The sequence below is a fragment of the Limanda limanda genome, chromosome 13, assembly GCF_963576545.1.
Source record: "Limanda limanda chromosome 13, fLimLim1.1, whole genome shotgun sequence".
In the NCBI taxonomy this organism is placed as follows: domain Eukaryota; kingdom Metazoa; phylum Chordata; class Actinopteri; order Pleuronectiformes; family Pleuronectidae; genus Limanda; species Limanda limanda.
The window spans coordinates 5,839,048-5,860,693 of record NC_083648.1 but is presented as its reverse complement, the minus strand read 5'-3'; the positions used below and the strand labels follow the sequence as shown (position 1 = coordinate 5,860,693).

At 45.6% G+C, this 21,646-nt stretch overlaps 1 protein-coding gene across 4 annotated transcripts; it reads left to right on the top strand.

The window, feature by feature from the left end:
* Positions 1-208: 208 nt before the first annotated feature.
* zzz3 (zinc finger, ZZ-type containing 3) lies at positions 209-20,580 on the top strand. 4 transcript variants are annotated; one of them, XM_061084195.1, is made up of 12 exons: positions 209-256; positions 6,772-8,594; positions 11,174-11,312; positions 12,787-12,934; positions 13,031-13,143; positions 13,839-13,910; positions 14,637-14,738; positions 15,333-15,428; positions 16,348-16,497; positions 18,271-18,405; positions 18,691-18,791; positions 20,208-20,580. In XM_061084195.1, the coding sequence occupies exons 2-12, from the start codon at positions 6,838-6,840 to the stop codon at positions 20,350-20,352; spliced, it is 2,958 nt and encodes a 985-aa protein (XP_060940178.1). In that variant the 5' UTR covers positions 209-256; positions 6,772-6,837; the 3' UTR covers positions 20,353-20,580. The 4 variants fall into 4 exon arrangements, with proteins under 4 accessions (XP_060940178.1, XP_060940180.1, XP_060940179.1 ...); XM_061084197.1 differs by lacking the exon at positions 209-256 and adding an exon at positions 620-699; XM_061084196.1 differs by lacking the exon at positions 209-256 and adding an exon at positions 865-1,026.
* The last annotated feature ends 1,066 nt before the right edge of the window (positions 20,581-21,646 follow it).

The window sequence follows — 21,646 nt, the reverse complement described above, 5'->3', positions numbered from 1 at the left end:
CACCTCCCCCCTCTCCCTCTTCCCTCCCTTTAGTGCTTATTTAGTGGGAAGCAGGTAAAAGAGGAGACTCCATCATCATGTGTGTGGTTGTTTATATGTGACCGGGGTTCGGCTTCGGGGGGGGACCGGGGCAGCAGGACCCCTCTGACAGGTGGACATGTTCAGTGGCTCCTCGGCTCCATCGGCTCACACACCCCGACGAGCTGCACTGAAAACATGGCTGCGACCGAGCGTGCAGCAGATGTACGGAAGTGAGGTATGTGCAATTTATCTCGGCTACAAAAAAAGCGGGTTAGAAGTGAGCCTGCGGGTCTGTGGTCGCGGGGCAGCGAAGAGCTAAACCCGGGTTAAACATCCGTGAGGACGGGTCCGCGACCGGCGTCCGGGGCGACACGGGAATCCCTCCGCAAAGTTATGCGAGGAACAATCGGCTAGCTCGGCTAAAGCTGCAGCGGCTAGCCGGGGCTGCTAGCCGGAGATGCTAACTGGTGCTGCTAGCCGGAGATGCTAACTGGAGCTGCTAGCTGGTGCTGCTAACTGAAGCTGCTAGTCTGGGATGCTAACTGGAGATGCTAGCCGGAGATGCTAGCCGGAGATGCTAACTGGCTAACAAGTGCTAACTCCACTCCTCGGCTGCTAACCGCGCTGCTCCGGGCAGGCGGAATGAGAAAGCTCGGCGAAACGTGACACCGGGGCCGGGTAACTCCTTTTAGCTGAACGTGGTTGTTGATGCACTTCACGCCTGTGCTAGCGGCGGAGCTAAGTTAGCATGTACCCGGGGCTGGGAGCTGCAGCAGCGGCGGAGGAGGAGGCTCCTGCTCGCACCGCCACGATTCTCCCTCCCTGCACGGTGCGGTGAACGGAGGAAGAGTTAGCCGAGGTGCGGCTAGCCAACTCGGCTAACTAGTCGTGCCCAACAAGCACCCGTGGCTGTGCGGGGATGATTTGTGCGGGTTAGACGTGGGTCTGCCTGTGTGTGAGTGCGGGACGTGTGTGTGTATTTGTGTTCATCCCGCGGAGCTAAAGGTAAGAGTTTGCGGGTGTTAGCTCGCTCCACATCAAGCTAGCCCGAGTAACCGTTCGCTGCCTGGAAGTTGCTGCTTCGTGCTAGCTGTTAGCATGCTGGCTAGCTCCCCCCCGTGGAACCACCTGTGTTTTTGTTTTTTAGCCCCGAACCGGAGTTTCCTAAAGGGGAGACTTGGGAGTCCACCTGCCGGGGACTGGTGCTCACTTCCCCGGCGGCACCGTGGTCTGGTCCCCGGCGGGTTAACGGTCCCATCGTGCCTGACAACTTTTATCGGTGCTGGGATGCTGGAAGAGGGGGGGTTAGGGTTAGGTTCTCGTCGGTGTGTGTATCAATAACACCTCGTGGATTCCCCTTGTTGTGTGTGATTGCCAGTAGGCCCCTCGGTAGTGTTGAACTACAGGTCAGCAGCAGACACACGGTAACACAACCCGGACCCTGTTTGTTTATCTGTTAACTCAGTTAGCTTAGCTTCAGTTGCTAACACCAGCCCTTTACATGTTGTGTTTGTTTACGTGCAGCTGGAGTTCACAGCTTTGGGATCTCAATGGAACCTGTGTTTTGTGTGTTTGTGTTTGTGTTTGTGTGTGTGTTTGTGTGTGAAGGCAAATGATCTGCAAAGCCCTGGTCCGGTTGCGATCACTGTGATACAACCAGCACGTGTTTAACACAACTTCACATCCAAACGTGGTTTACAGAAGAACAGGAAGTGGTTTGATTGAGAGTTAGTCACACATGTGTTGTGTTTAGGAAGCTGCACTGACTAATAACACATCCTGGCTTCTTATGGTTACATTAAGTAAACTAGTGTGTAGGGCAGAGGTGGTTTGTTTCCAGCTCTGCCACACAACTGGGTTCTACTGGGACCTTGTGTGCTGAGATGTTCCTCTGAAGAGAAGCAGTAGTTAAGTCTGACTTGTGTTTTATTCAATAGACACGTCCACATTGTCTATTTAACATTCTTGGGTAAAGATCTCCCACTAAAACCAGACCTTTCTCCTCAGACCTGTAACTCAGGACTGTCCTTCAACTGTAGAACCAGCGATAACAAATCAAATGGTCTGAAGCTGTGGTTCCAATCCCCTTTTGTGCTTTAAGTTTAAACCCTGTGAAGCAAAAGCTAAGTCTAGTGGCTATGACCTTAATGTTGACATGAATTACCACATTTTTTCATTTCAGACGTCTGAAGAATTTAACACATCCAGTCTTTCACAAGAAGAAAGTGAAAAGTCAAAATACAACATGGTGTTGCATGAAATCCTGTTTCCAGGGTGGGACCCACAGGCCTCGGGTCTGTTTTCACATTTCATAGTGTTCATTCTTAAGGGAAGCAATGTTGTGGTTTATTGCAAAGTTTAACCGAAAGTAAACGGAGGATCCTTTCACACAAAAAAAAAAGGCGTGAATAGTTTTTATTTATCATTTAAGGTCATACAGAGTGCAGCAACCACAAAGACCAATATTTAAAGTGTAGCACCACTTCCTCTCAGTGTGTTCACGCCCAGTTTGTCAAGGTGCTGGGCTGGTGGGTTGTTCCATTTCTCCTGGATAAGTTTCCACAGTTGTTCTGTAGATTTAGTTCTGTCTCTGTGTCTTCTGTCTCTTTGTGTAATCCCACACTGACTCCATGATGTTGATCAGGCCTCTGTGGGGGCCAAGGCCATCTGTCCCAGGACTCCTTGTGCTTCTTGTTGCTGAAGATAGAAGATAGATCTTCACGGCTAAGTCTCTGTAACTGTGGTTGTTGTTAAGCTGCAGGATGATTGTGGGATGATTTTGACAACAGCAGCAGCAAAGTCCAGCATCGTTGCCGAGCACCAGGACACCCACAACATATATTAGCTAGACGTCATTTATTAATTATAGATCTTTAAATTGTTATTGCCAGAACAGAAATAAGGTAATCAACTATCTTCTTTATTACAAGAATCATGGAAAGTTTTACATGCATACATACATATTTATACCTGATCACACTAACTAATTACTAACTAAACTAACAGAATAATGTAATACTACCACTCCCCTTTAAGACTGGTTTCAAAGTAAAATGAATTATTTATCTACCCCACCCCCAAAAGAAAACCAAATCAGATAGGTGAGTTCCCAGAATGAACATAATTCATCCTTAATAGGATTATATAAGACATTCATGTTCCAAAAAGCTACTCTTAAAGTTATTAGACCCCAAAACAGTAGTATTTTAGTCTGTAAATGTCAGAATCATATACGTATGGACTTCGACAGCAGCAAATTAAATTGACAGGAACATTAGGAGCCAGTGTAATGTTGCCTTCAAGGTCTGCTGCTTCACATGCTGGATCTACGTTGTGTAAGAAAAATAAGCTGAATCTCTTTTTCCTCTCGAGTCAAACAGTCGTTTAATCTCTTCCTGGTCATTTATGTTCCTTTGTTCACACACTGGTATTGAAATGATCGTTACGGTGCAGAAGAGGTAATGATAGTTGGTATTTGTTGCCTGTATGGACGCTGATTAGCAGCTGGAAGGTGTTGTATGCATCGCCTTGGTGCTGTTGTGTGAGGACAAAGAATCCAAACACCATAAGTACCTAAATCTTTTGTATTCTGAGGCCAATTCAAAACACGCTCCACAGCCAAGAGGGTTTTTTGTTTTTAAAATCGGCCCCATATAAAAAAAAAAGTTATTGCACACCTACCTCATAACAGTGGACTGGACGCTGTTTTGGAAAATTGTATTTTTGTGGGGAGAGAAACACTTTGTCCGGGTGGAGGCTTGAAATGGAGAGAAAAGGCTGGTGTGTCCTTTATTTTCAGTTTAATGTGAATGTAGTCGGAGGGAGTCACATTGGACAAGTAACCACAACATTCATTATATTGTTTCATGGATATAAAGCATAGAAAACGTTCCTCCAGAATTAAACTTTGTTCCATCAACATGTTACTTATTAGGGACGAGAACACGAGAACACATCTTTGATCCAGCTCGTCCTGCTGAACTGTAACCATGAGAGCAAGTAGTGATTCGTGTTCCAGTTTTTGGAAGCAGGTCACGAGAGCCAGTGTAATTATGTTTGTCGTGTCGAGTCCGAGGGTGAACGACCTGTCCCCTGCTCACCCCATTGTTTTTCCTTCTCTCTCTCTCTCTTATTATACGCACGGACAAATCACATTAACTTTCCCAGCTTGACTCTATCACGGGGTGCGAGTAATACGTGCACGTGGTAGCGCTTGTTCCAGGTGACTATTACGTTATCTCCCAAAAGGAATATTATCAAAATGTATTTGTGGCCCGAGTCGCCTTTGGCCCGGAAGCTGCTGCGTCAGCACCGTGTCGATCGGAGGAGATTGTCCAGGAGACGCCAACAATCAGCTTCTAAGTCGGTTTCGACAGAGGTCACCCCAAAAGATTGATGTACTAGAAATTAATGTAAATGAACAGCGGGTCCATAATGCTAATTGATGCAGTGATTTCCCTCTTCTGCTTCAGAGGCCTGCAACTGTATCTCATCATTCAGTGAGATCATCTCCCCCCAGAAAGTCACTTTGGAATCACCTTTACTGTGTCACCTTTTTATTGTCCTCTGTTGTTTGAGTTATTAGCAGCAGCCGGATCTAGACTAGAGGACGGTTCAGTGGAAAGATTCCTGTGTGTTGGTTCGCTGTGTTCTCAAGTACAAGGGAATAATATAATATAGATTTCTCTTTCTCCACCTGCAGTAATCTAAATCAATATCCTTTAAATGTTTGATTACAATCACACTGTTCACTTACTTATTCTTGTATGCTTAGGTTTAATAAAAACATAAATGAGATATCTACACATAGTTGCAGATTCACGTACTGAGCTCAGTTGTTCGATTTTGTATTTATTTGGATCTTTATTTTTGCTCTTTCTCTCATAACTCTCAGCCACGGTGTTTATAAATAAGAGGTGTTATCAGTCTTTTATCCGTGGTTCCGATCAGAGCCAACGTTTACCTGGGGGCGTGAACACTCAATCGTTCATAATTCAAATAGATCTCATTTACATTTATAATTTTTAGATCTAGCAGTTTCACTTTGAGATCATCAGGCTGCATCTGCCTGTAGTGAGTTGAGGCTGTCGTCCCGGTTTAGCGATAAAAGATTGTGGACGTTATTCAATCGATTATCTTTTGATTCTGTGTAAAGTGTCAAAACCCTTTTGCCTTAAAAAGTCTCAATGTTTTGTCTTTACACATTCAAGTGGTCTTGTGTTAACCTTCGTTTTGGATGAGAATTGCTGTGGCCTGCATAGTTTATCCCTGTGTGTGTTGTAGCTCTGTCTCAACGATACAGATATTTAGTACACTGTAATAACCACAGACAAGATTAATGTGTAAGTGCGTCTACAGACACCACAGCCTGTATTGATCACAGTACACTCTGCTGGTCTGTGGGAAGGACACTTAGTATCTCTGTCTGTAGTTTTCAGATAATGTGGTGTTGAGAGTGTTTCTCTCGCCCAGGCAACTTCACCTTATCTTTAATTATGAGGAAGTAATTCTGTGACTCATCTGTTGTACATACATTTCATTCATCATGGTCTTGGAAAGCTCTTAAATGTACCTGACTGAAACCTGCAGAAAACCTGTATACATGTCTGAGTAAACCAGCAATGCTAAAGTCACATTCGTCTCCACTTCAGCCTGAATTCCAGTCAGATTATGATATAGCGAACAAATATTCGTGCATTGGGCTATTATTAGTAAGACAGATTATTTATCATAGAGCAAGAGCCAAGATTCACTGGTGTCTGGTTGCGTTTGCAAGGTGCTTTTTGTCCAGGTCACACTGTGAGTCAGGGTTTCCGTTCCAAAGTAATGTTCTTACTAATGTAACACACTGAGTTTGTCGGGTGGAGTTGTTGCACTTGATTGTTCCAGGAAGTTGATTGTCTGTCTTGTTCTAAGCCTCCACAGTCGTCCACACTTAAAGCCTCTAAGCCTCCTGTAGGGTTTTTGTTGAAGCATTTTTTATTTTTTAATGTTCTAGTGAATTGTGGAAGGATGGCAGCTTGCTGGTCCTCGGGCACACCTGTTACAGAGAGAGAAACCCACTACGCTGGGATGATAAATGTACAGGTGCAGCGTTTTATCTCTTTGCTGAACTGAACGTAAGATTCACATCGTTGCTTCTCTGTCAGAAAACCAGTCAGCCGGTAAAACGTATTCATTCTTTGCGTGACAGAATCACCATTGATCCCTGCTGGGAGGAAGTAAATACACCCGCACTCAGAAATACAGATATGATTGTCTACGATGACTTGTTTCCTTGTGATTCATCTTTGGGAAATTCACCAGCTTGTTTCCTTCGGGGCTTTTTCTGTACACACCTTTCTCCTGAGTTCCCATAACAAACGCACACAGATCAGCCTCAAAACCAGTGACATTTGTGAAGTGTCAAAATCATTGGTCATTTCCGCGAGATGTAAGATCAGACGTTCACGTTTTTGTTTGCACAGACTTGCGATAAGACATCTAGTTTTGTCAGTGGACAGAAGGTGTTGCTTAGCTACAATGAGAGGAGAAATCAATACCTCTTTGGTGTGAGCGGAGAAATGACCCCGGCAGTGTTTAACAAAGGTGTTTTGATGAATGCCTTTGTTTGAAAAACCTCAAGGGGTTTCACTTTTAGCTCCTCTGCCTTTTTGAAACCCATCAAACCATTAACCACTGCTTCAACTTAACCTTTAACACCGTTATTATAATATCTTAATGAAGTGTCTGCTTGTGTGTGTTTTGCAGGTGCCCACGTTCTGCTGCAGAGGAGAGAGCACCAGGATGAGGAGAGAGTAGGCCCCCCGCCGTAGCATGGCCGCGTCCCGTTCCTCGCGTGTCACAAGGTCATCAGTCGGGCTCAATGGATTGGACGAGAACTTTTGTGGCCGAACCCTCAGGAACCGCAGCATCGCCCAGCCAGAGGAGACCTCGGTGTCTCCTCTACCCAGGGCCCGCTCGCCCAAGAAGAGGCAGGACGGCAAGCAGGAGTCGAGACAGGAGTCGAGACAGGAATCTAGACAGGAGTCGAAACAGGAGTCGAGACAGGAATCTAAACAGGAGTCGAGACAGGAAACTAGACAGGAGTCGAAGCAGGAAACTAGACAGGAGTCGAAGCAGGAGTCGAAGCAGGACACCAAACAGGAGAGCAGGCAGGAGTCAAAGCAGGAGGCTAAACATGATTCCAAGCAGAACACTCGGCACGATGGCCAGCCTCAGGCCTCGTTGCAGGCAAAGGAAACTGACTCAAATGCTTCCCCAGCCGAGGTGGAGCAGTGGCCCGGCTCCAGGAAGCGGGGCGTGTCCTGTTTAGAAAAAGACATTAGTCCCGAGAAGCCCGAGAACTGTGACCGAGGCAAAGCGGCGAGAGATCCCTCTCCTCAAATCAAAAGGGCCAAGCGGTGCTCCCGCTCCGGAGAGTCTCAGGGACCCGAGGAGCAACCCGAGCCTCTGAGGCCTGAAAGTCCAGTATCTGTACCGGAGCCCGGCAGGTGTGAGGAGTTTCCCAGCCAGAACTCTGCTCACTCGGCTCCGGCCTCACCGCTCCTCAGCACAGAGGCCGGCGAGCTGATGGCGGTGAAGGAGGAGGACGTTCACCTGGAGTGCGACGGGGTTTCCCAGCCCCTGAACACTCACAAAGCTTCTAATGGACTCGCGGAGAGTCCGGCCAAGGAACCCGGCACGCTCACCGAAGAGACGAGTTCGAGTCCCGTCTCCGTCACCAGCTGCCCGTCGCTGCTCAACGGCAGCCAGGGGGGGGCGCCCTCGTCCCCGGACCCCGCCGTGCCTTGTAGAACCTCTGACCCCGGGCAGATGGAGGTCTCCGGCTCACGGGACTCGCCAGCCTCCTCTGCGCCGCCACCCGAGGCGGCTCCAGAGGATCCCATCCCTGAGTTGATGGTGGCCAAGCAGGAGGTGGAGGAGGTGGACGTGGTGGGGGGGGAGACTCTGTGTCTGTCCCACGAGGAGCAGGTGACGGAGAGCGACACCAACGGCCGGCCGCCGAGCCCGGTGCAGGAAGCTGCTGCTGCCTCCACCTCCTACACCACACCCAACACGAACAATAGTCCAATCAACAACGGCAACTCAGGAGAAACAACCCCCCCACTAGCAACGACCCCCTCCCCCACAGAGCCGGGGTGCAACCCCTCGATATCCAGCATGCCCCCCTCCTTCACGGAGCTCTATGAACACAGATACACGCTACGCACCTCACCCAGGAGAGCTGCTACCGGTGGCAAGGCCACCTCCTCCAAGCCCTGCTCGCCGCCCCGAGACAATGGTCCCATGAGGGAGGAGGGGGAGGTGGAGGTGGGGCTGGAGGAGGTGTGCCCGATGGTGGAGGAGCCGGCCCCCTCGGACTCTGTCGGCCCCTTTAAGGAGGAGCCAATGCCCGCGGGTCCCGGGGCCAGGGCAGGTGGCGAGCCCGGTGGTTCTCTGGATCGGAAAGAGGCCGAGCGCAGCAAGGAACTCGCTCCGAGCCAGGCCGCCGAGGAGGAGGAGGAGGAAGAGGAGGAGCCAGACGTGTATTATTTTGAGTCTGACCACCTGGCTCTTAAACACAATAAAGAGTATGTGGGAGCTCCCCGGGGGTTTTGCTTTTTCCTCAGCTTTTGTTGCCGCGGCTCTCACACATGTTGTTCCCTGTGTTCTGTGATCATTGCGTTATTTCTGGTTTTGAATGAAGCAGAAATGTTCTTTATTCTCTGTGGTCTTGGGTCAATGTTAAACAACCATTAGTTTGTCTTTTTGTGTCATAAACAATAGTGCACAACAGTTTTTGCTTTTCTGCTTTTGAGCACTTTAAAATGTAGCAGTGTGTTTATAATATAATTATTTGAAGGATTACATATTTATGATGAATCTCTGAGATGATGCCGGGTTTGAAGACGTAACATCTTCCCGAGTCTTTTGATTAGCAGAACAATCTTTCTCTTCTTTTCTCTCTGTGTTAATTATGCAACAAGAGATGCAGCTGAAATCATTTTCCTTTACAATCAGGCGTTTATTGTTTCGTTTGTTTAAATGTCGGAAAAAAGTTGATGTCCCGTATTCATGGTTATCTTTAATACAATCTGATTCCTCTCATATACCAAAGAATACCATCAAATTCTCACAATGATGCTGTAGCCACAGAATATAACATTTAGACATGATTAATTGATCATGAATTCTCTGTTGATGGATTGGTTCAGTTTTCTGATGAAGGAAAAGGATCTAAGACCTAAAAAACGATTTTTGTTCCTTTACCTGTGAACACAAGTGTAAAAAAGTGTTTAATTATCCCGGTTATATTTTGGGAGTGTTTTCTCAGTCCTTATGGGAACGTTGTCGAGCGTCTAAGTTTAGCTCCGGTCTCATTGTTTAGGTTTTTACATGCTGTTCACATTTAATTTCCACCTTCAGTCTGGTGCTGTAATTGTGTGAATTTGCTGCCAATTGTCAGGTTTCCAAACCCTGAGGAGATTCGATGTTAGAATCACGGGCTCTGATTGCCTCTCTTCTCTTTTCTCTGGAAGTCGTTACAGGAGAGAAAAAGAGGCTTCTCGGTGCTCGGCTGCTTCTTCTGGTTTTTCTGTTTTCTGTGGTGGTGCACGACGGGATGTTTATGTTCGCCGACAGGTCTCATGCTGCACTCGGGCGAGCTGGGCTTCCCGCACTGTGGCAGGTCAGATGATTCACGATGCCTCGTTATTGGCCGGGAGACGTCATCTGCTCGGCTCCTTGTGTCTTTGACACCAGTGTCGGTGAATGTTTCATATTTGGATAGTGGCTTCAGATTTAGATTCCACTGCAGTCGTATCGCAATGCAAGTCCATCCAGTTTCTGTGAAATGCCACGGGGTTTATTGTGCTGAGTAAGGGACTTTTCCCGAAGCCTCGGATCAATACAGCGAGGAGTAATATTTTAGGGGAGCATGACTCTGCATCTTCGAGTTGCTGAATATGGAGAATTGACTGACATGATTGATGCTCTGTGAACAGAAGGGCTTGTATTTTTGTCACATTTGACAAAGCATCCTTTACGTATATCAGGTTAATATTTTAATTAAACATTATGTTATTCTTAATTGTCAGACATTGACTTGGCAGAAACATTGTCCCACCTGGCCTTTCTTTTAACACCAGTGTTTGTCAGTGGACTTCAGGCCCAGTAGGTGGCAATGAAACACCAGACTTGTCCCTGGACACGCGTGGGGGGGGGGTGCAGGGTGTTGAGAAGCCGAGCTGAGCCTAGTTTCCCTTCAACATGCACAGATCATCTGTTCAGTGAAGGAATTCCTACTGTTTGCTCCTTTCTCTTTACATTTGAATCTGAATCCCTCTGCAGTACAGGAGAGGAGAGGTTTATAATGTCACTGCTGAAGAGTCAGATCTACAGCTTCCACTGCAGCAGCTGCTCCTCAGATACTGTAGAAACATGGTGTGTGTGAAACTAATGAAGGGATCTGAGGTGAGGCACACAGTTGACTCGTCTGCGTGTTTTTACCTGTAGGGGTTTTCAAACCCACCGGCTGCTGTTGAATAAATTGTGTCCCGTGCATTGATTTTTCATTCCCGTCCTGTTAAAGCAGATTGATCCTTTCTGCTCCGCTGAGCGCCTGCATTAGGTTAAAGCCGTGTGGGACGTAGTGACATTGCTGTCGATTCCTCCAGCTCTGCCTCTGAGTCAGCGTCACACTTAGTCCCCGACAGCTCAGTTCACAGTCGTCCCGTTTGCCCCAGAATGAGCGAGTGGAAAGGTCGGACTTCTCCTGCAGCGCTGCAGGCTCCGAGTGTCGGTGATGATGTAAAACCTGAGTGACGTGCATCGCTACAGACCAGTGTTGAGGTCGTATCTCAGCATGTAAAAGTGTTGTTTACCGCTGTCGTTCATAGTGGATTGTATTATAGAAGTAACTGCAAAGGTGTTAGTTTGAGAAGACGCATATTTTTTTAGTCTTTCCCAGGTTTTGTTTCTCCAACACAAGTGGAACAGGAGGATAGAAACACTCTCTCCCTGTCTTTATGTTCTCAGCACTGTGGCTGAATTATGCATCGTCTCAGGCTGAAAGTTTTATACGCTGCAACATTCCAAGTGTCGTGTTAAATAATGTAAGGCAGGTCCACTCCTTCCACTCCTTGTCTAAACTCACTTCCCTCCGTGTCAGTTACCAGAGGCTGCTGCAGACCATCGGGGTCCTGGAGGCCCAGCGCACGCAGGCCATCCTGGACCTGGAGACGCTGGCGCGGCACCAGAGAGAAGCACTCGGAGATCCCATCAGCTTCGTGGAGCAGCTGCAGAAACAGGTGATGTTTACAATAAAAAAAGCTGAATCAGTTGCAGGAGAATGTGCAAATATACATCAATCACATGCATCAGAGCCTGACTGAGGTTCAGGACTCGTGCTGGTACTGATTTTAGGGAATACAAATTCTGATATGGACAGATTAGGATGTTGTATATCCGACTAATTTGGGACAGGACTCTAGTTCTTGTCCTTGGCCTCAGGAATACCTTTTTTTTGTCGGAACGTTGCTGAGATAAATATGTGGCAGCTTGTTAGATTCAGGTTGCAGACTCCTCTCCCTCCTCCACTGTTCTGCTTTCGTCCTGCACGTACACATCCACTGGTTTGTTCACACACGTTTTCTACCCTGAGTCTTGTTGACTGCTGCTCACTCAATATATCAGATATCCGGGCAAATCAGTTAACGAACTGGTGCAGTAAACCTGTCGGAGCACCTGCTGCAGACGTTAAATCAAGAACCTGCTTTGAAAGTGGTGAAACCGGCCATCTTGAACCGAGATGCATGATCTGCGTGATTCATTAATATGTGCTGACATATTGAGCAACGACTGGAGTCGAGTTCAAAGCCGCAAAGAAATCCAAAACCTGAGCATTCAGAAGGGAAATAGAAATAAGTGTACAACAGTTTTGCTTTTCTGCTTTTGAGCACTTTAAAATGTAGTAGTGTGTTTATAATATAACTATTTGAAGGATTACATATTTATGATGAATCTCTGAGATGATGCCGGGTTTGAAGACGTAACATCTTTCCGAGTCTTTTGATGAGCAGAACAATCTTTCTCTTCTTTCCTCTCTCTGTTAATTATGCAACGAGAGATGCAGCTGAAATCATTTTCCTTTACAATCAGGCGTTTATTGTTTCGTTTGTTTAAATGTCAGAAAAAAGTTGATGTCCCGTATTCATGGTTATCTTTAATACGATCTGATTCCTCTCATATGCCAAAGAATACCATCAAGTTCTCACATTGATGATGCTGTAGCCACAGAATACAACATTTAGACATGATTAATTGATCATAAATTCTCTGCTGATTGATTGGTTCAGTTTTCTGATGAAGGAAAAGGAGCTAAGAGCTAAAAACAACGACTGGAGTCAAGTTCAAAGTGGCAAAGAAATCCAAACCTGAGCATACAGAAGAAAAATAGAAATAAGTGTACAACAGTTTTGCTTTTCTGCTTTTGAGCACTTTAAAATGTAGCAGTGTGTTTATAATATAATTATTTGATGGCTTACATATTTATGATGAATCTCTGAGATGATCTAGGACCTAAAAACAACAACTGGAGTCAAGTTCAAAGTGGCAAAGAAATCCAAAACCTGAGTATACAGAAGAAAAACAGAAATTGTAAATTGTTTGTCCAACAGTTCCTCTTGGTTTCTTTTCTGTTGTCCCATTGTTGCAGTAGGAGTTCTGGACGTTATGAGATCCTTCTGTTAACAACTCGTTCCTCCTGGTTCTTCTGATCCTCAGGTGAACTTGGGCCTGCCGTGTCCTCAGCGGGTCGTCCAGCTCCCCGACATCGCGTGGGAACAGTACACCTCAGGACTCGGCGACTTTGAGAGGGAGTTCTGCGACAAGAAGCGCAAAACCCGGCGGCTACAGCTGATCTTCGACAAAGGCACATATACATTTAGAAATCACTACATTTAGAAATCACCCGAAACAGTCTTTGTTTTTCCTACAGCTTAACTCTGCTCGTGTCTGTCCTTTTCAGGTTTGCCTCTTCGACCAAAGAGTCCGGTAGAGCCCAAGAAGGAGGGCGAGTCCTCCACCATGTACTCGTCCCTGCCCACCAGCGACGCCCTGGAGAACGAAAGGCAAGCGCAGGTACAGCTCTGCCTGCTGAGTAAGACCCACTGGTGCTGCTGCTGCTGCCATCCCAGTGGCTCCCAGTACATATCATTAGTGTGGAGATGGTGTCTGTGGTAACGTTAGTGGTCCGCCTCTCCCACACCCCTCGATCATTGTCTTATTCTCGGCCTCTTTGTTGTGAGTCTCTTTTCACATCGTTAGGTTTCACTTCCCATCGGGATCAGACAATGTGAAGTGTTAGAACTTAACAAACAACTCATGGATTGTTTCTCTTCAGACATGACCTGCAAGTAAAATCCAGAGAATCAGCTACAGAGTTTTCCTGCAGTTTTCCTTTCACACGTTCACAACACAGCGAGGGGGGGTTTACTCGGACATTTGTGTTCACACGTGCACCTCCTCCAGTCAGTCCATGTTCACGTCTGGAAGCAGCTTTTCTCTCACACTTTATATTGTGCGAGCACATTTGCATTCTCGTGAACTTCCGCATCTGAATCCAAACCAGATTTTGTTTGTCAGTCAAAAGAGCTGCTGATTTGTTTTTGTGTTGCATCCATCCAGTGACATGTCTCAAGTCCCAGCTGACAGCTCCACTGTCTCTGTCTCTCTGACGGCTCCGTGTGACAGATCTCTTCAAATAGTGTGTTTGCCTATTATTTCGGTTTGAAGTCAGTCTCTCAACTCTCCTGTCACTCATGTTTTCTCCACAGATGATCAGGGGGAGGATGTGTCAGCCAAACAAGTCCGACACATTTAACCAGCTGTGGACGGTGGAGGAGCAGGTTGGTACTGAGCATGTTTCATTATTTCTGATCTGATAGATGTTGTTTATCAGAGGAATCGTTTAGTGTTTCTACATATCCAGCAAAAAGCAAACTATAAAACACACATGTGGAATTAACGTGGTGATCGCTTGATGACACCAGTATATTCAATCAATCAAATTTTATTTGTATAGCCCATATTCACAAATCACAATTCGTCTCATAGGGCTTTAACATGGTGTAACATCCTCTGTCCTTAACCCTCAGCAAGAGTCAGGAAAAACTACTAAAAAACCTTTTAACAGGTAAAAACACATAGAAACCTCAGAGAGACACACGTGAGGATCCTTCTCCCAGGACGGACACAAGTGCAACAGATGTCAAGTGTAGGAAAACATCATTGGGATTAAAGTTTTTAGCAGCATCGATGAGGGTAAACATTTTTGAAGGATAACTTCAATACTATATGTCAAGCAGTCCTGCTGCAATCATAGTCTCTGGCCAGCAGCAAGATCATGATCCAGCATCAGGATTCATATCTTTATTATCTATTCTAATATTCAAGGCTTATAATCTGTAGAAAACTCTCTTTTTTTTTCGTAAAATCACAGCTAAATTGACACCTTATTATTCATAAGCGAACCCACGTGTATATTAATTTGTTCCACCGGCTGATTCATGAGCTGTTTTTTCATTACATTTGTTCTTTAACAGTTTACACCGGGTGTTTTGTGTATTTTCTAGAAAAAGCTGGAGCAGCTTCTTGTGAAGTTTCCTCCTGAGGAGGTGGAGTCCAGGAGGTGGCAGAAGGTCGCTGACGAGCTGGGGAACCGAACAGCAAAACAGGTGAACACAGGATTAACTACAAGTCTGATCCATACCTAGTACAAAATGCAAAAATATTTGGTTTAGTTGCTTTTCTATAGATTATAAAACCTCATTATCTACTCTTTTGTAATTTGGAAGGAATGTACTTCAGTGAAGGAACTAGCCTCTAGGTGACCTACACCTGGAAAAACCTGACTGGGATCATTGTGCTGTCGGCCTGTTGTTATCATCCTGTCGTGACACTGAGAAATCTTTACAATAGCAACAGCCTGTTCAGATGCATGAGTGTAAAGTGTGTCAGTGCTTAAAGGCAGAGACCATCCTGTATGATGACTGCCCCCCCCTGCAAGCAGCTGAATGAAACGTGTGTGTGTGTGTGTGTGTGTGTGTGTGTGTGTGTGTGTGTGTGTGTGTGTGTGTGTGTGTGTGTGTGTGTGTGTGTGTGTGTGTGTGTGTGTGTGTGTGTGTGTGTGTGTGTGTGTGTGTGTGTGTGTGTGTGTGTGTGTGTGTGTGTGTGTCTGTGTGTGTGTTGGTGTGACCTCAATTACTCGGAGCAGCTGTTCCTCCATTGAGATCATTAACGCAACATTTTTCCTGTTGAACCGTTTCCAGGTTGCCAGCAGAGTTCAGAAGTACTTCATCAAACTGACTAAAGCTGGTATCCCTGTGCCTGGAAGAACACCCAACCTGTGCATGTACACTAAGAAGGTAACTTCAGCTCCTTCACTAAACCCTCCCCCCCTTTCACATCGAGTGACTAATTCCAATGAAACAAAGAGTTGTTTTAATGTGTGTGAGGTGTCATGTGTCAACAACTTTTAGTCTGATGATTATTTTAAACATATTTCATGTATCTGTAGCATCCTGATGCACTGTTTATCAATTTAACTTCATATTAGGGCTTCACTTTCCGGAAACTTTCCATGGGAAGTTAAGCTCGGGAATTTTGTGAATTTTGAAAAAAAATAAATACGCAAATTAAACGCTGAGCAATAAAAACATAATTCAAAACTCTATTTTAAAGATGTATGGAATGCAGCACACACTGCACGTTGAATTTCAACCCTCCACTGTGCATTCTTCCATCACATTTCCATTCATTTATCCATCAAGTGTAAAATATTTTCACAGACGATTCCAATTGTTTGGCGAACTACTTATATCTCTGGCATTGCATTAGTGTTTTTTTACAAACTTTTTTCTCATCTTATTCTACAGAACAATGCCACGTGCACTATCTCATGTGTGGAGACATTTCACCCCATCCAATGTAGAAGGAAAGGCTGTGTTCATTTGCAAATACTGTGAAAAGACCTATGTTAAGAATGACACAACGATGCAGAAGCATATAGTCAAGTGCCCGAAGTTTCCTCAGGGCTCAAATCAGCCTATGACAAAACAAAATGTTTATATTTATGTCTGTATATGACAAGGTAAATACAGTTAGTATAAATTATCCACACAATTTCCAGTTTATTCCCTTTAATTCCTGTTAATTCCCGTATATTCTCGTTAATTCCCATGGAAAGTTTCCAACTTTGAATATTCCCGGAATTTTGCAACCCTAGTACAGACACCATTTCAAATGCCCTGCCTGCTTCTGTAACGTTACCGGTTTGTTCCTCAGGCGTCCAGTAAGAGACAGCACCACCTGAACAAGCACCTGTACCGACCCTCCACCTTCCTCACCTCCTACGAGCCGCCGGTCTTCATGGACGAGGAGGACGAGCGAGCGGCGTACTACGGCAGCGTGCAGGACCCGTCCGCCGACGACTCGGTCAGTTCCTCAGCCTCAAAGCTAATGGTTCTTTATATCTTGTTATGGGAGATTTCTTTGTAATTTATCTGATTCCCTCGGTGTGTGGTGTCCTGTAGGAACTAGTGGTGGGGGGAAAAATCAATTCTGTTCAGTATCGCAATATTTTGCGCCCGCGATTATATCGATACTGTAGCACAAAGTATTGCAATATTTAAAAAAATATTTAACATTTATTTACAATTATATATGTCACAGCCCCTGGCTGGCAAAGCATGACGAGGAGAGTTTCAGAGTTTAAAAGATACCTAGTGTGTCTGCGGAAAGGATGTTCTCCACTGCAGGAGATATAGTAACGGCCCAGAGGAACTTTAACATCTGAGCAGGTTGACCAACTCCTTTTTCTGAACAAAAATGCCAATATTCCCAAATGAATTTAACATTTTGGGTCATGACCTTGCAGGTCTCAATTTGATTGAAGCTCTGGGTTACTCTTATTTATATGATTGAGCTCAGTGTTCATGTGAGAGGTCTCCTATTCAGAAAGGTCCTGTCTCCTGAATGTTCAAGGACAAAGTTTTTGCACTTCAGTTAATGTTTAGAAGACAATGTTGTTCACAAAATTAAATGTGACATTTGAAGTGAGTTGAGCAGTCTTATTTGCCTCATTTTTTGTAATGCCTTTGAATAATATGGGGGACATGAATCGCAATAAATCGCAGAATCGAATCGGAATACTTGCAGTATCGCAATATATCGCAGAATCGCAATACTATTGAATCGTGGCCCAAATATCGCAATACTATTGAATCGTGGCCCAAATATCGCAATACTATTGAATCGTCACATTTTTGCCAATTCCCACCCCTAGTAGGAACATGGCGTGTAGAAGCTGCTCATCATAACTCCACTTTATCACCTTCGGATGCAAGGAAGCGTTTTGCTCCTGATATTTCTCGTCAGTTTTTTTTTCACACCTATCATGTCAGTGTGTGCCGTTAGAAATAGCTGAATCCCAGCAAGGGGTCTGGCTCCTTGTTCCATTTGAACTGTGCTTCGCCATTATCCAGGCGCTGACACTTTCTTTCTCCCCCCTTTGATGGCGGTAACCTTTAAAGGAAACCAGGTTGCCGTGTCCCGCTGAGAACAGAAGCTGCCGGCTCCAGCGGCGCGTTCACAAAACCTTTGACACCACCGGGATGAAATCAAGTCACAAAGATGTTGCCAGCGTGGGCAGCGATTATTTCTCACTTCCCCGGGTTGTCCTCTCCTTGGACCGTGTTGGCAGGTCGCACCTGAAGTTTCCTCAGGGCGAGTGCGTCAGCAGCTTAGCAGGAGTTTCACGAAGCCGCTTCTTGTCTAGACGTCCTGCTGAGGCTATTGTTGAAAACAAAACGCCTCTTTCCTCTGTTCCAAAGTGTTTTTCTGTCCCGGTGACGAGCTGGAGGATCGTATAGACTAAAGATGGGTCGTTGTGTACGTTCAGCAGAAAGACAATCTGCTCACCACAGAGACAAAACAACATTCCAGCTCAAACAGAAGAAAATCTGTGCTGAAGTTCATGGATACGTTGTTTTTGTTCAACTAAAATTAGACAAATCAATAACATCAGCAAATCTGTGTTCGGGATGTTGAACTTCTGCAGAATATCGTTATCAGACGGGATCGCTGGAGTCATGTAGAGATGTTTTGTCTGTGCCCTTGATTCTCATCAGTCTCTGTGTGTGTGTGTGTGTGTGTGTGTGTGTGTGTGTGTGGTGTTTGTGTGCGTGTCTCATTTCCTGCTGCTCCCAGGATGACGAGAGTGTTCCTGTGGAGCTGAGAAATCTGCCAGAGTACAAAGAGCTTTTGGAGCTGAAGCGACTGAAAAAGCAGAAGCTCCAGGAGTTCCAGGAGGAGAAGGTCGGGGTGCGACACCTCGGCTTCAAGGTGAAGATCATTTACATCGTGATCATGACATTCAAACCAGGCTTTTCACATTTTACTTTGGCTTATTCCAAATCTCCTCCTTCCATTGAAGTTCTAGTTTTCTCTAAAGACTACTGAAAATAAAATATAAATACCAGAGGGATTTAAAGGGTAATTGTATTCACTATCCCAGGTTCACATATCTTGTTATTTCACATTTCCTGAAAGGCTGTATTAAATAGTTTGATGCTCTTTTGACATTGTGTCCTGAAGATGTTTTTTGTGTGTGTGTGTTGTTTTGTGCAGTGTGACGTCTGTGGCATGGAACCCATCACGGGGGTGCGGTGGCACTGTCAGGAGTGTCCGTCTGACAACGCAGTGGATTTCTGCTCCAGCTGCTCCGACTGGTGAGCTCCTGCACATCTGGAACATCAGGGAGACACAACATACAACATGACCACAACTCTATCTGTTCATATTAATTAATGAGTCAATCAGACAAAAAAACTACGTAGTTACAGTACCGGGAAGATTTGTATAAAGAACTGAAACTCCTCTTCCTGCTGAAAAAAGAATGGAAAAATGTTTCTGTTCCTCTGTGGAGTCAAATACTTTATTTTATATATTAGTATGAAAGTAATTTACTAACCTCCAGGTGTCGAGAGGATGTGAAATTCTTCAAAATCCTTAATTCCTTCTGTCTTTTCCCATTTATCCACCTTGTCCCTCTGGATCACTTCAGACGCTGTCGGATTAAAGGTGGAATTTAATTTGAATACTTAACTCTTGTCACTTTAAAAACAAACATATTTGAGACACAACATACAACATGACCAAACGTCTATTTGTTCATATTAATGAGTTAATCAGTCAAAAAAACTACGTAGTTACAGTACCGGGAAGATTTGTATAAAGAACTGAAACTCCAGTTGATTATCACCGGTGCAGTGTCTCTTCAAAGAGAGCTTGTTATCTGAGTCGTATATTATATTTATTCATCATAGAACCTTATGTCCTCATCACTGCCTGTAAATAATAATATTTTTTTTTGTTAGATACCTGATCAAAAAATACTGAAAAGCAAATTCAGAAGGATTATTTTGAAATTCAGAAAGTTCAACTAAATGAAACTGATGCAAAATCCAAATGTCATTTGTGTATATTTGAGATTTATTTATTTTTCATCACTGAACTAATGTGCATTAAATGAAACTAGCAAATGTACTGAAACGATTTACAAACTAACACTCTGTAATTTTAGTTTATTACATTTTCCGAGCCTTACGTGTCTATTAAAGGAAACAGAAATTATACAACAGCTGATTAACGACCGTAGATGACGCATGGGGTTAAATCTTGTTGCCATGACAGCAGCCAAACATAAATGACTTGTTCTGCCACTTAATATTCCCATCACGCTTGGTTGGACATTAAACAGGAAACTAAATGTGGCCGCCTCTTACAAAATGAGCCTGTAATGTGTTTTTCACGTCAGTATTGTGATTGTATGTATTTCCATCGAACTGTTCGTCCAGAACACTCGAGTCCACGTTGCTCTTCTTCGTCTCCACGGTAACACAAACAGGAAGTGGAACCGATGAGCAGCTGTTGAGAAAAATCGAAGGAAGAGACAAACTGAGATTTCTCCTTTTATTAGAAGGACAACGATCCAACATGAGCTGTGTGATCATTTTTTAAAGGATTATAGATTGAAAGATGTGATCTGTGGCTATTGATCTGTTGAGTCAAGCGGCCGAGTGGCAGTTTCCTCTGGTTCTTCTGTGACTCATCGTTCTTCTGCTCGTCCCTCTCTCTCTCTCCAGCTTGTACAAGACGGAGACCCACAAGCCGAACCACCACCTGGAGCCGGTCTACCTGTCGGACACCTTCCTGGACCGGGACTACTGCCTGCCGCAGAGCACCGGCTACAACTACCTGGACCCCAACTACTTCCCAGCCAACAGATGACAGGGTCCCAGGCGCCCGGAGCTCCAGGCTCTGACCTCAGATCCTCAGATCCTCAGATCCCACCGGCCGCTCTGTGCTCGGCTCCATCCTCCAAGTCCAAGATCACCGCTCAACCCGCCGCCAGGCAGGAAGCTGCTGGTGGGGGGGGGGGCTGTTGGTCAACTGGCCTCCCTGACTCGAGCAAAAAGGGGGCGGCCATGTTGGTTCCTCAGAATACAGGAGGGGGGGGGGGGGTCCCGCTCCACCTCAGCCAGGTTCATCCACGGATCTGTGATTTGAAAACGATGCACACTATTTTTAAAAACTAACAAACAGGACAACAAAAACTTAAAAAACCAGAAGACACACCCACATTCCCGAGCTCTGTGACTCCAGGAGGGCGGTCCGCTCCAACCCCCCCCCCGTCACCGTCCTCCAGTTCCCCCCCCCCCCGTGCTGCTTCGGAACTGGAGTCGTGCGGTCGACCGGCGAGTCGTCGTGGATGTGACGTCATCAACTGAGACACACACAGACGGTTTCTGTGTGTGTGTGTGTGTGTGTGTGTGTGTGTGTGTGTGTGGTCTCCGTGTTATGCAAGAGTGATAAAATGTTTTAGGTAGGAATCCGTAGATTGAGTATTTATGAGTTGCGGCCCCCCCCGGCGGGAGCAAGGGGGCCGGGGGTGGGGGGGGTCCGAGGCTGCTGCCGTGTGTTTCCCCGGCTGCGGATCGTTTGAAGTCGATTCTGCAGACGACCTGTAGGTGGAGCCGTCACTACTGTCCCACCACGCCGCTCTCTCCCCCTCTCACCCCCCCTCACACACACACACACACGAACACACACACTTTCATCCCTTGTTTCTTTTCCCCTTCGCTCTCTCTCTCTCTCTCCACTAAATCACGTCTAACAGGAAGCACTACAGCACGGAGAGCCGGGCGAGCGAGAACGTACCATGTGACTCACGATCATGTTTCTGTTTCCGTTTTCCTTTCCGCCCCCCCCCCCCCCCCCCCGGTCGTACGCTGTTGTTGATTATGTCGAGTGTACAAGTAAACGGTGGAAAGTAGCCAGTGCTAGTTGCTGTGTGCCATTTTTTTAAAAGAAGAATCTTTTGTTTTTGTTTATTTTGTTTTGTTTATTTTGCAAAGGGGAGGGGCCACACCTCCTCCCTTCTTGCGTGGCGCCATCGACCCACATCAACCCCCCCCGACGTTATCGATCCAGTCATCATGCCTCCTAGATCTTTAATTTTTTTTTGCAGTTCACTTTAAAAAAAGGTCCATTTAAAAGATTGTATTTTTATTAATCTATTTAA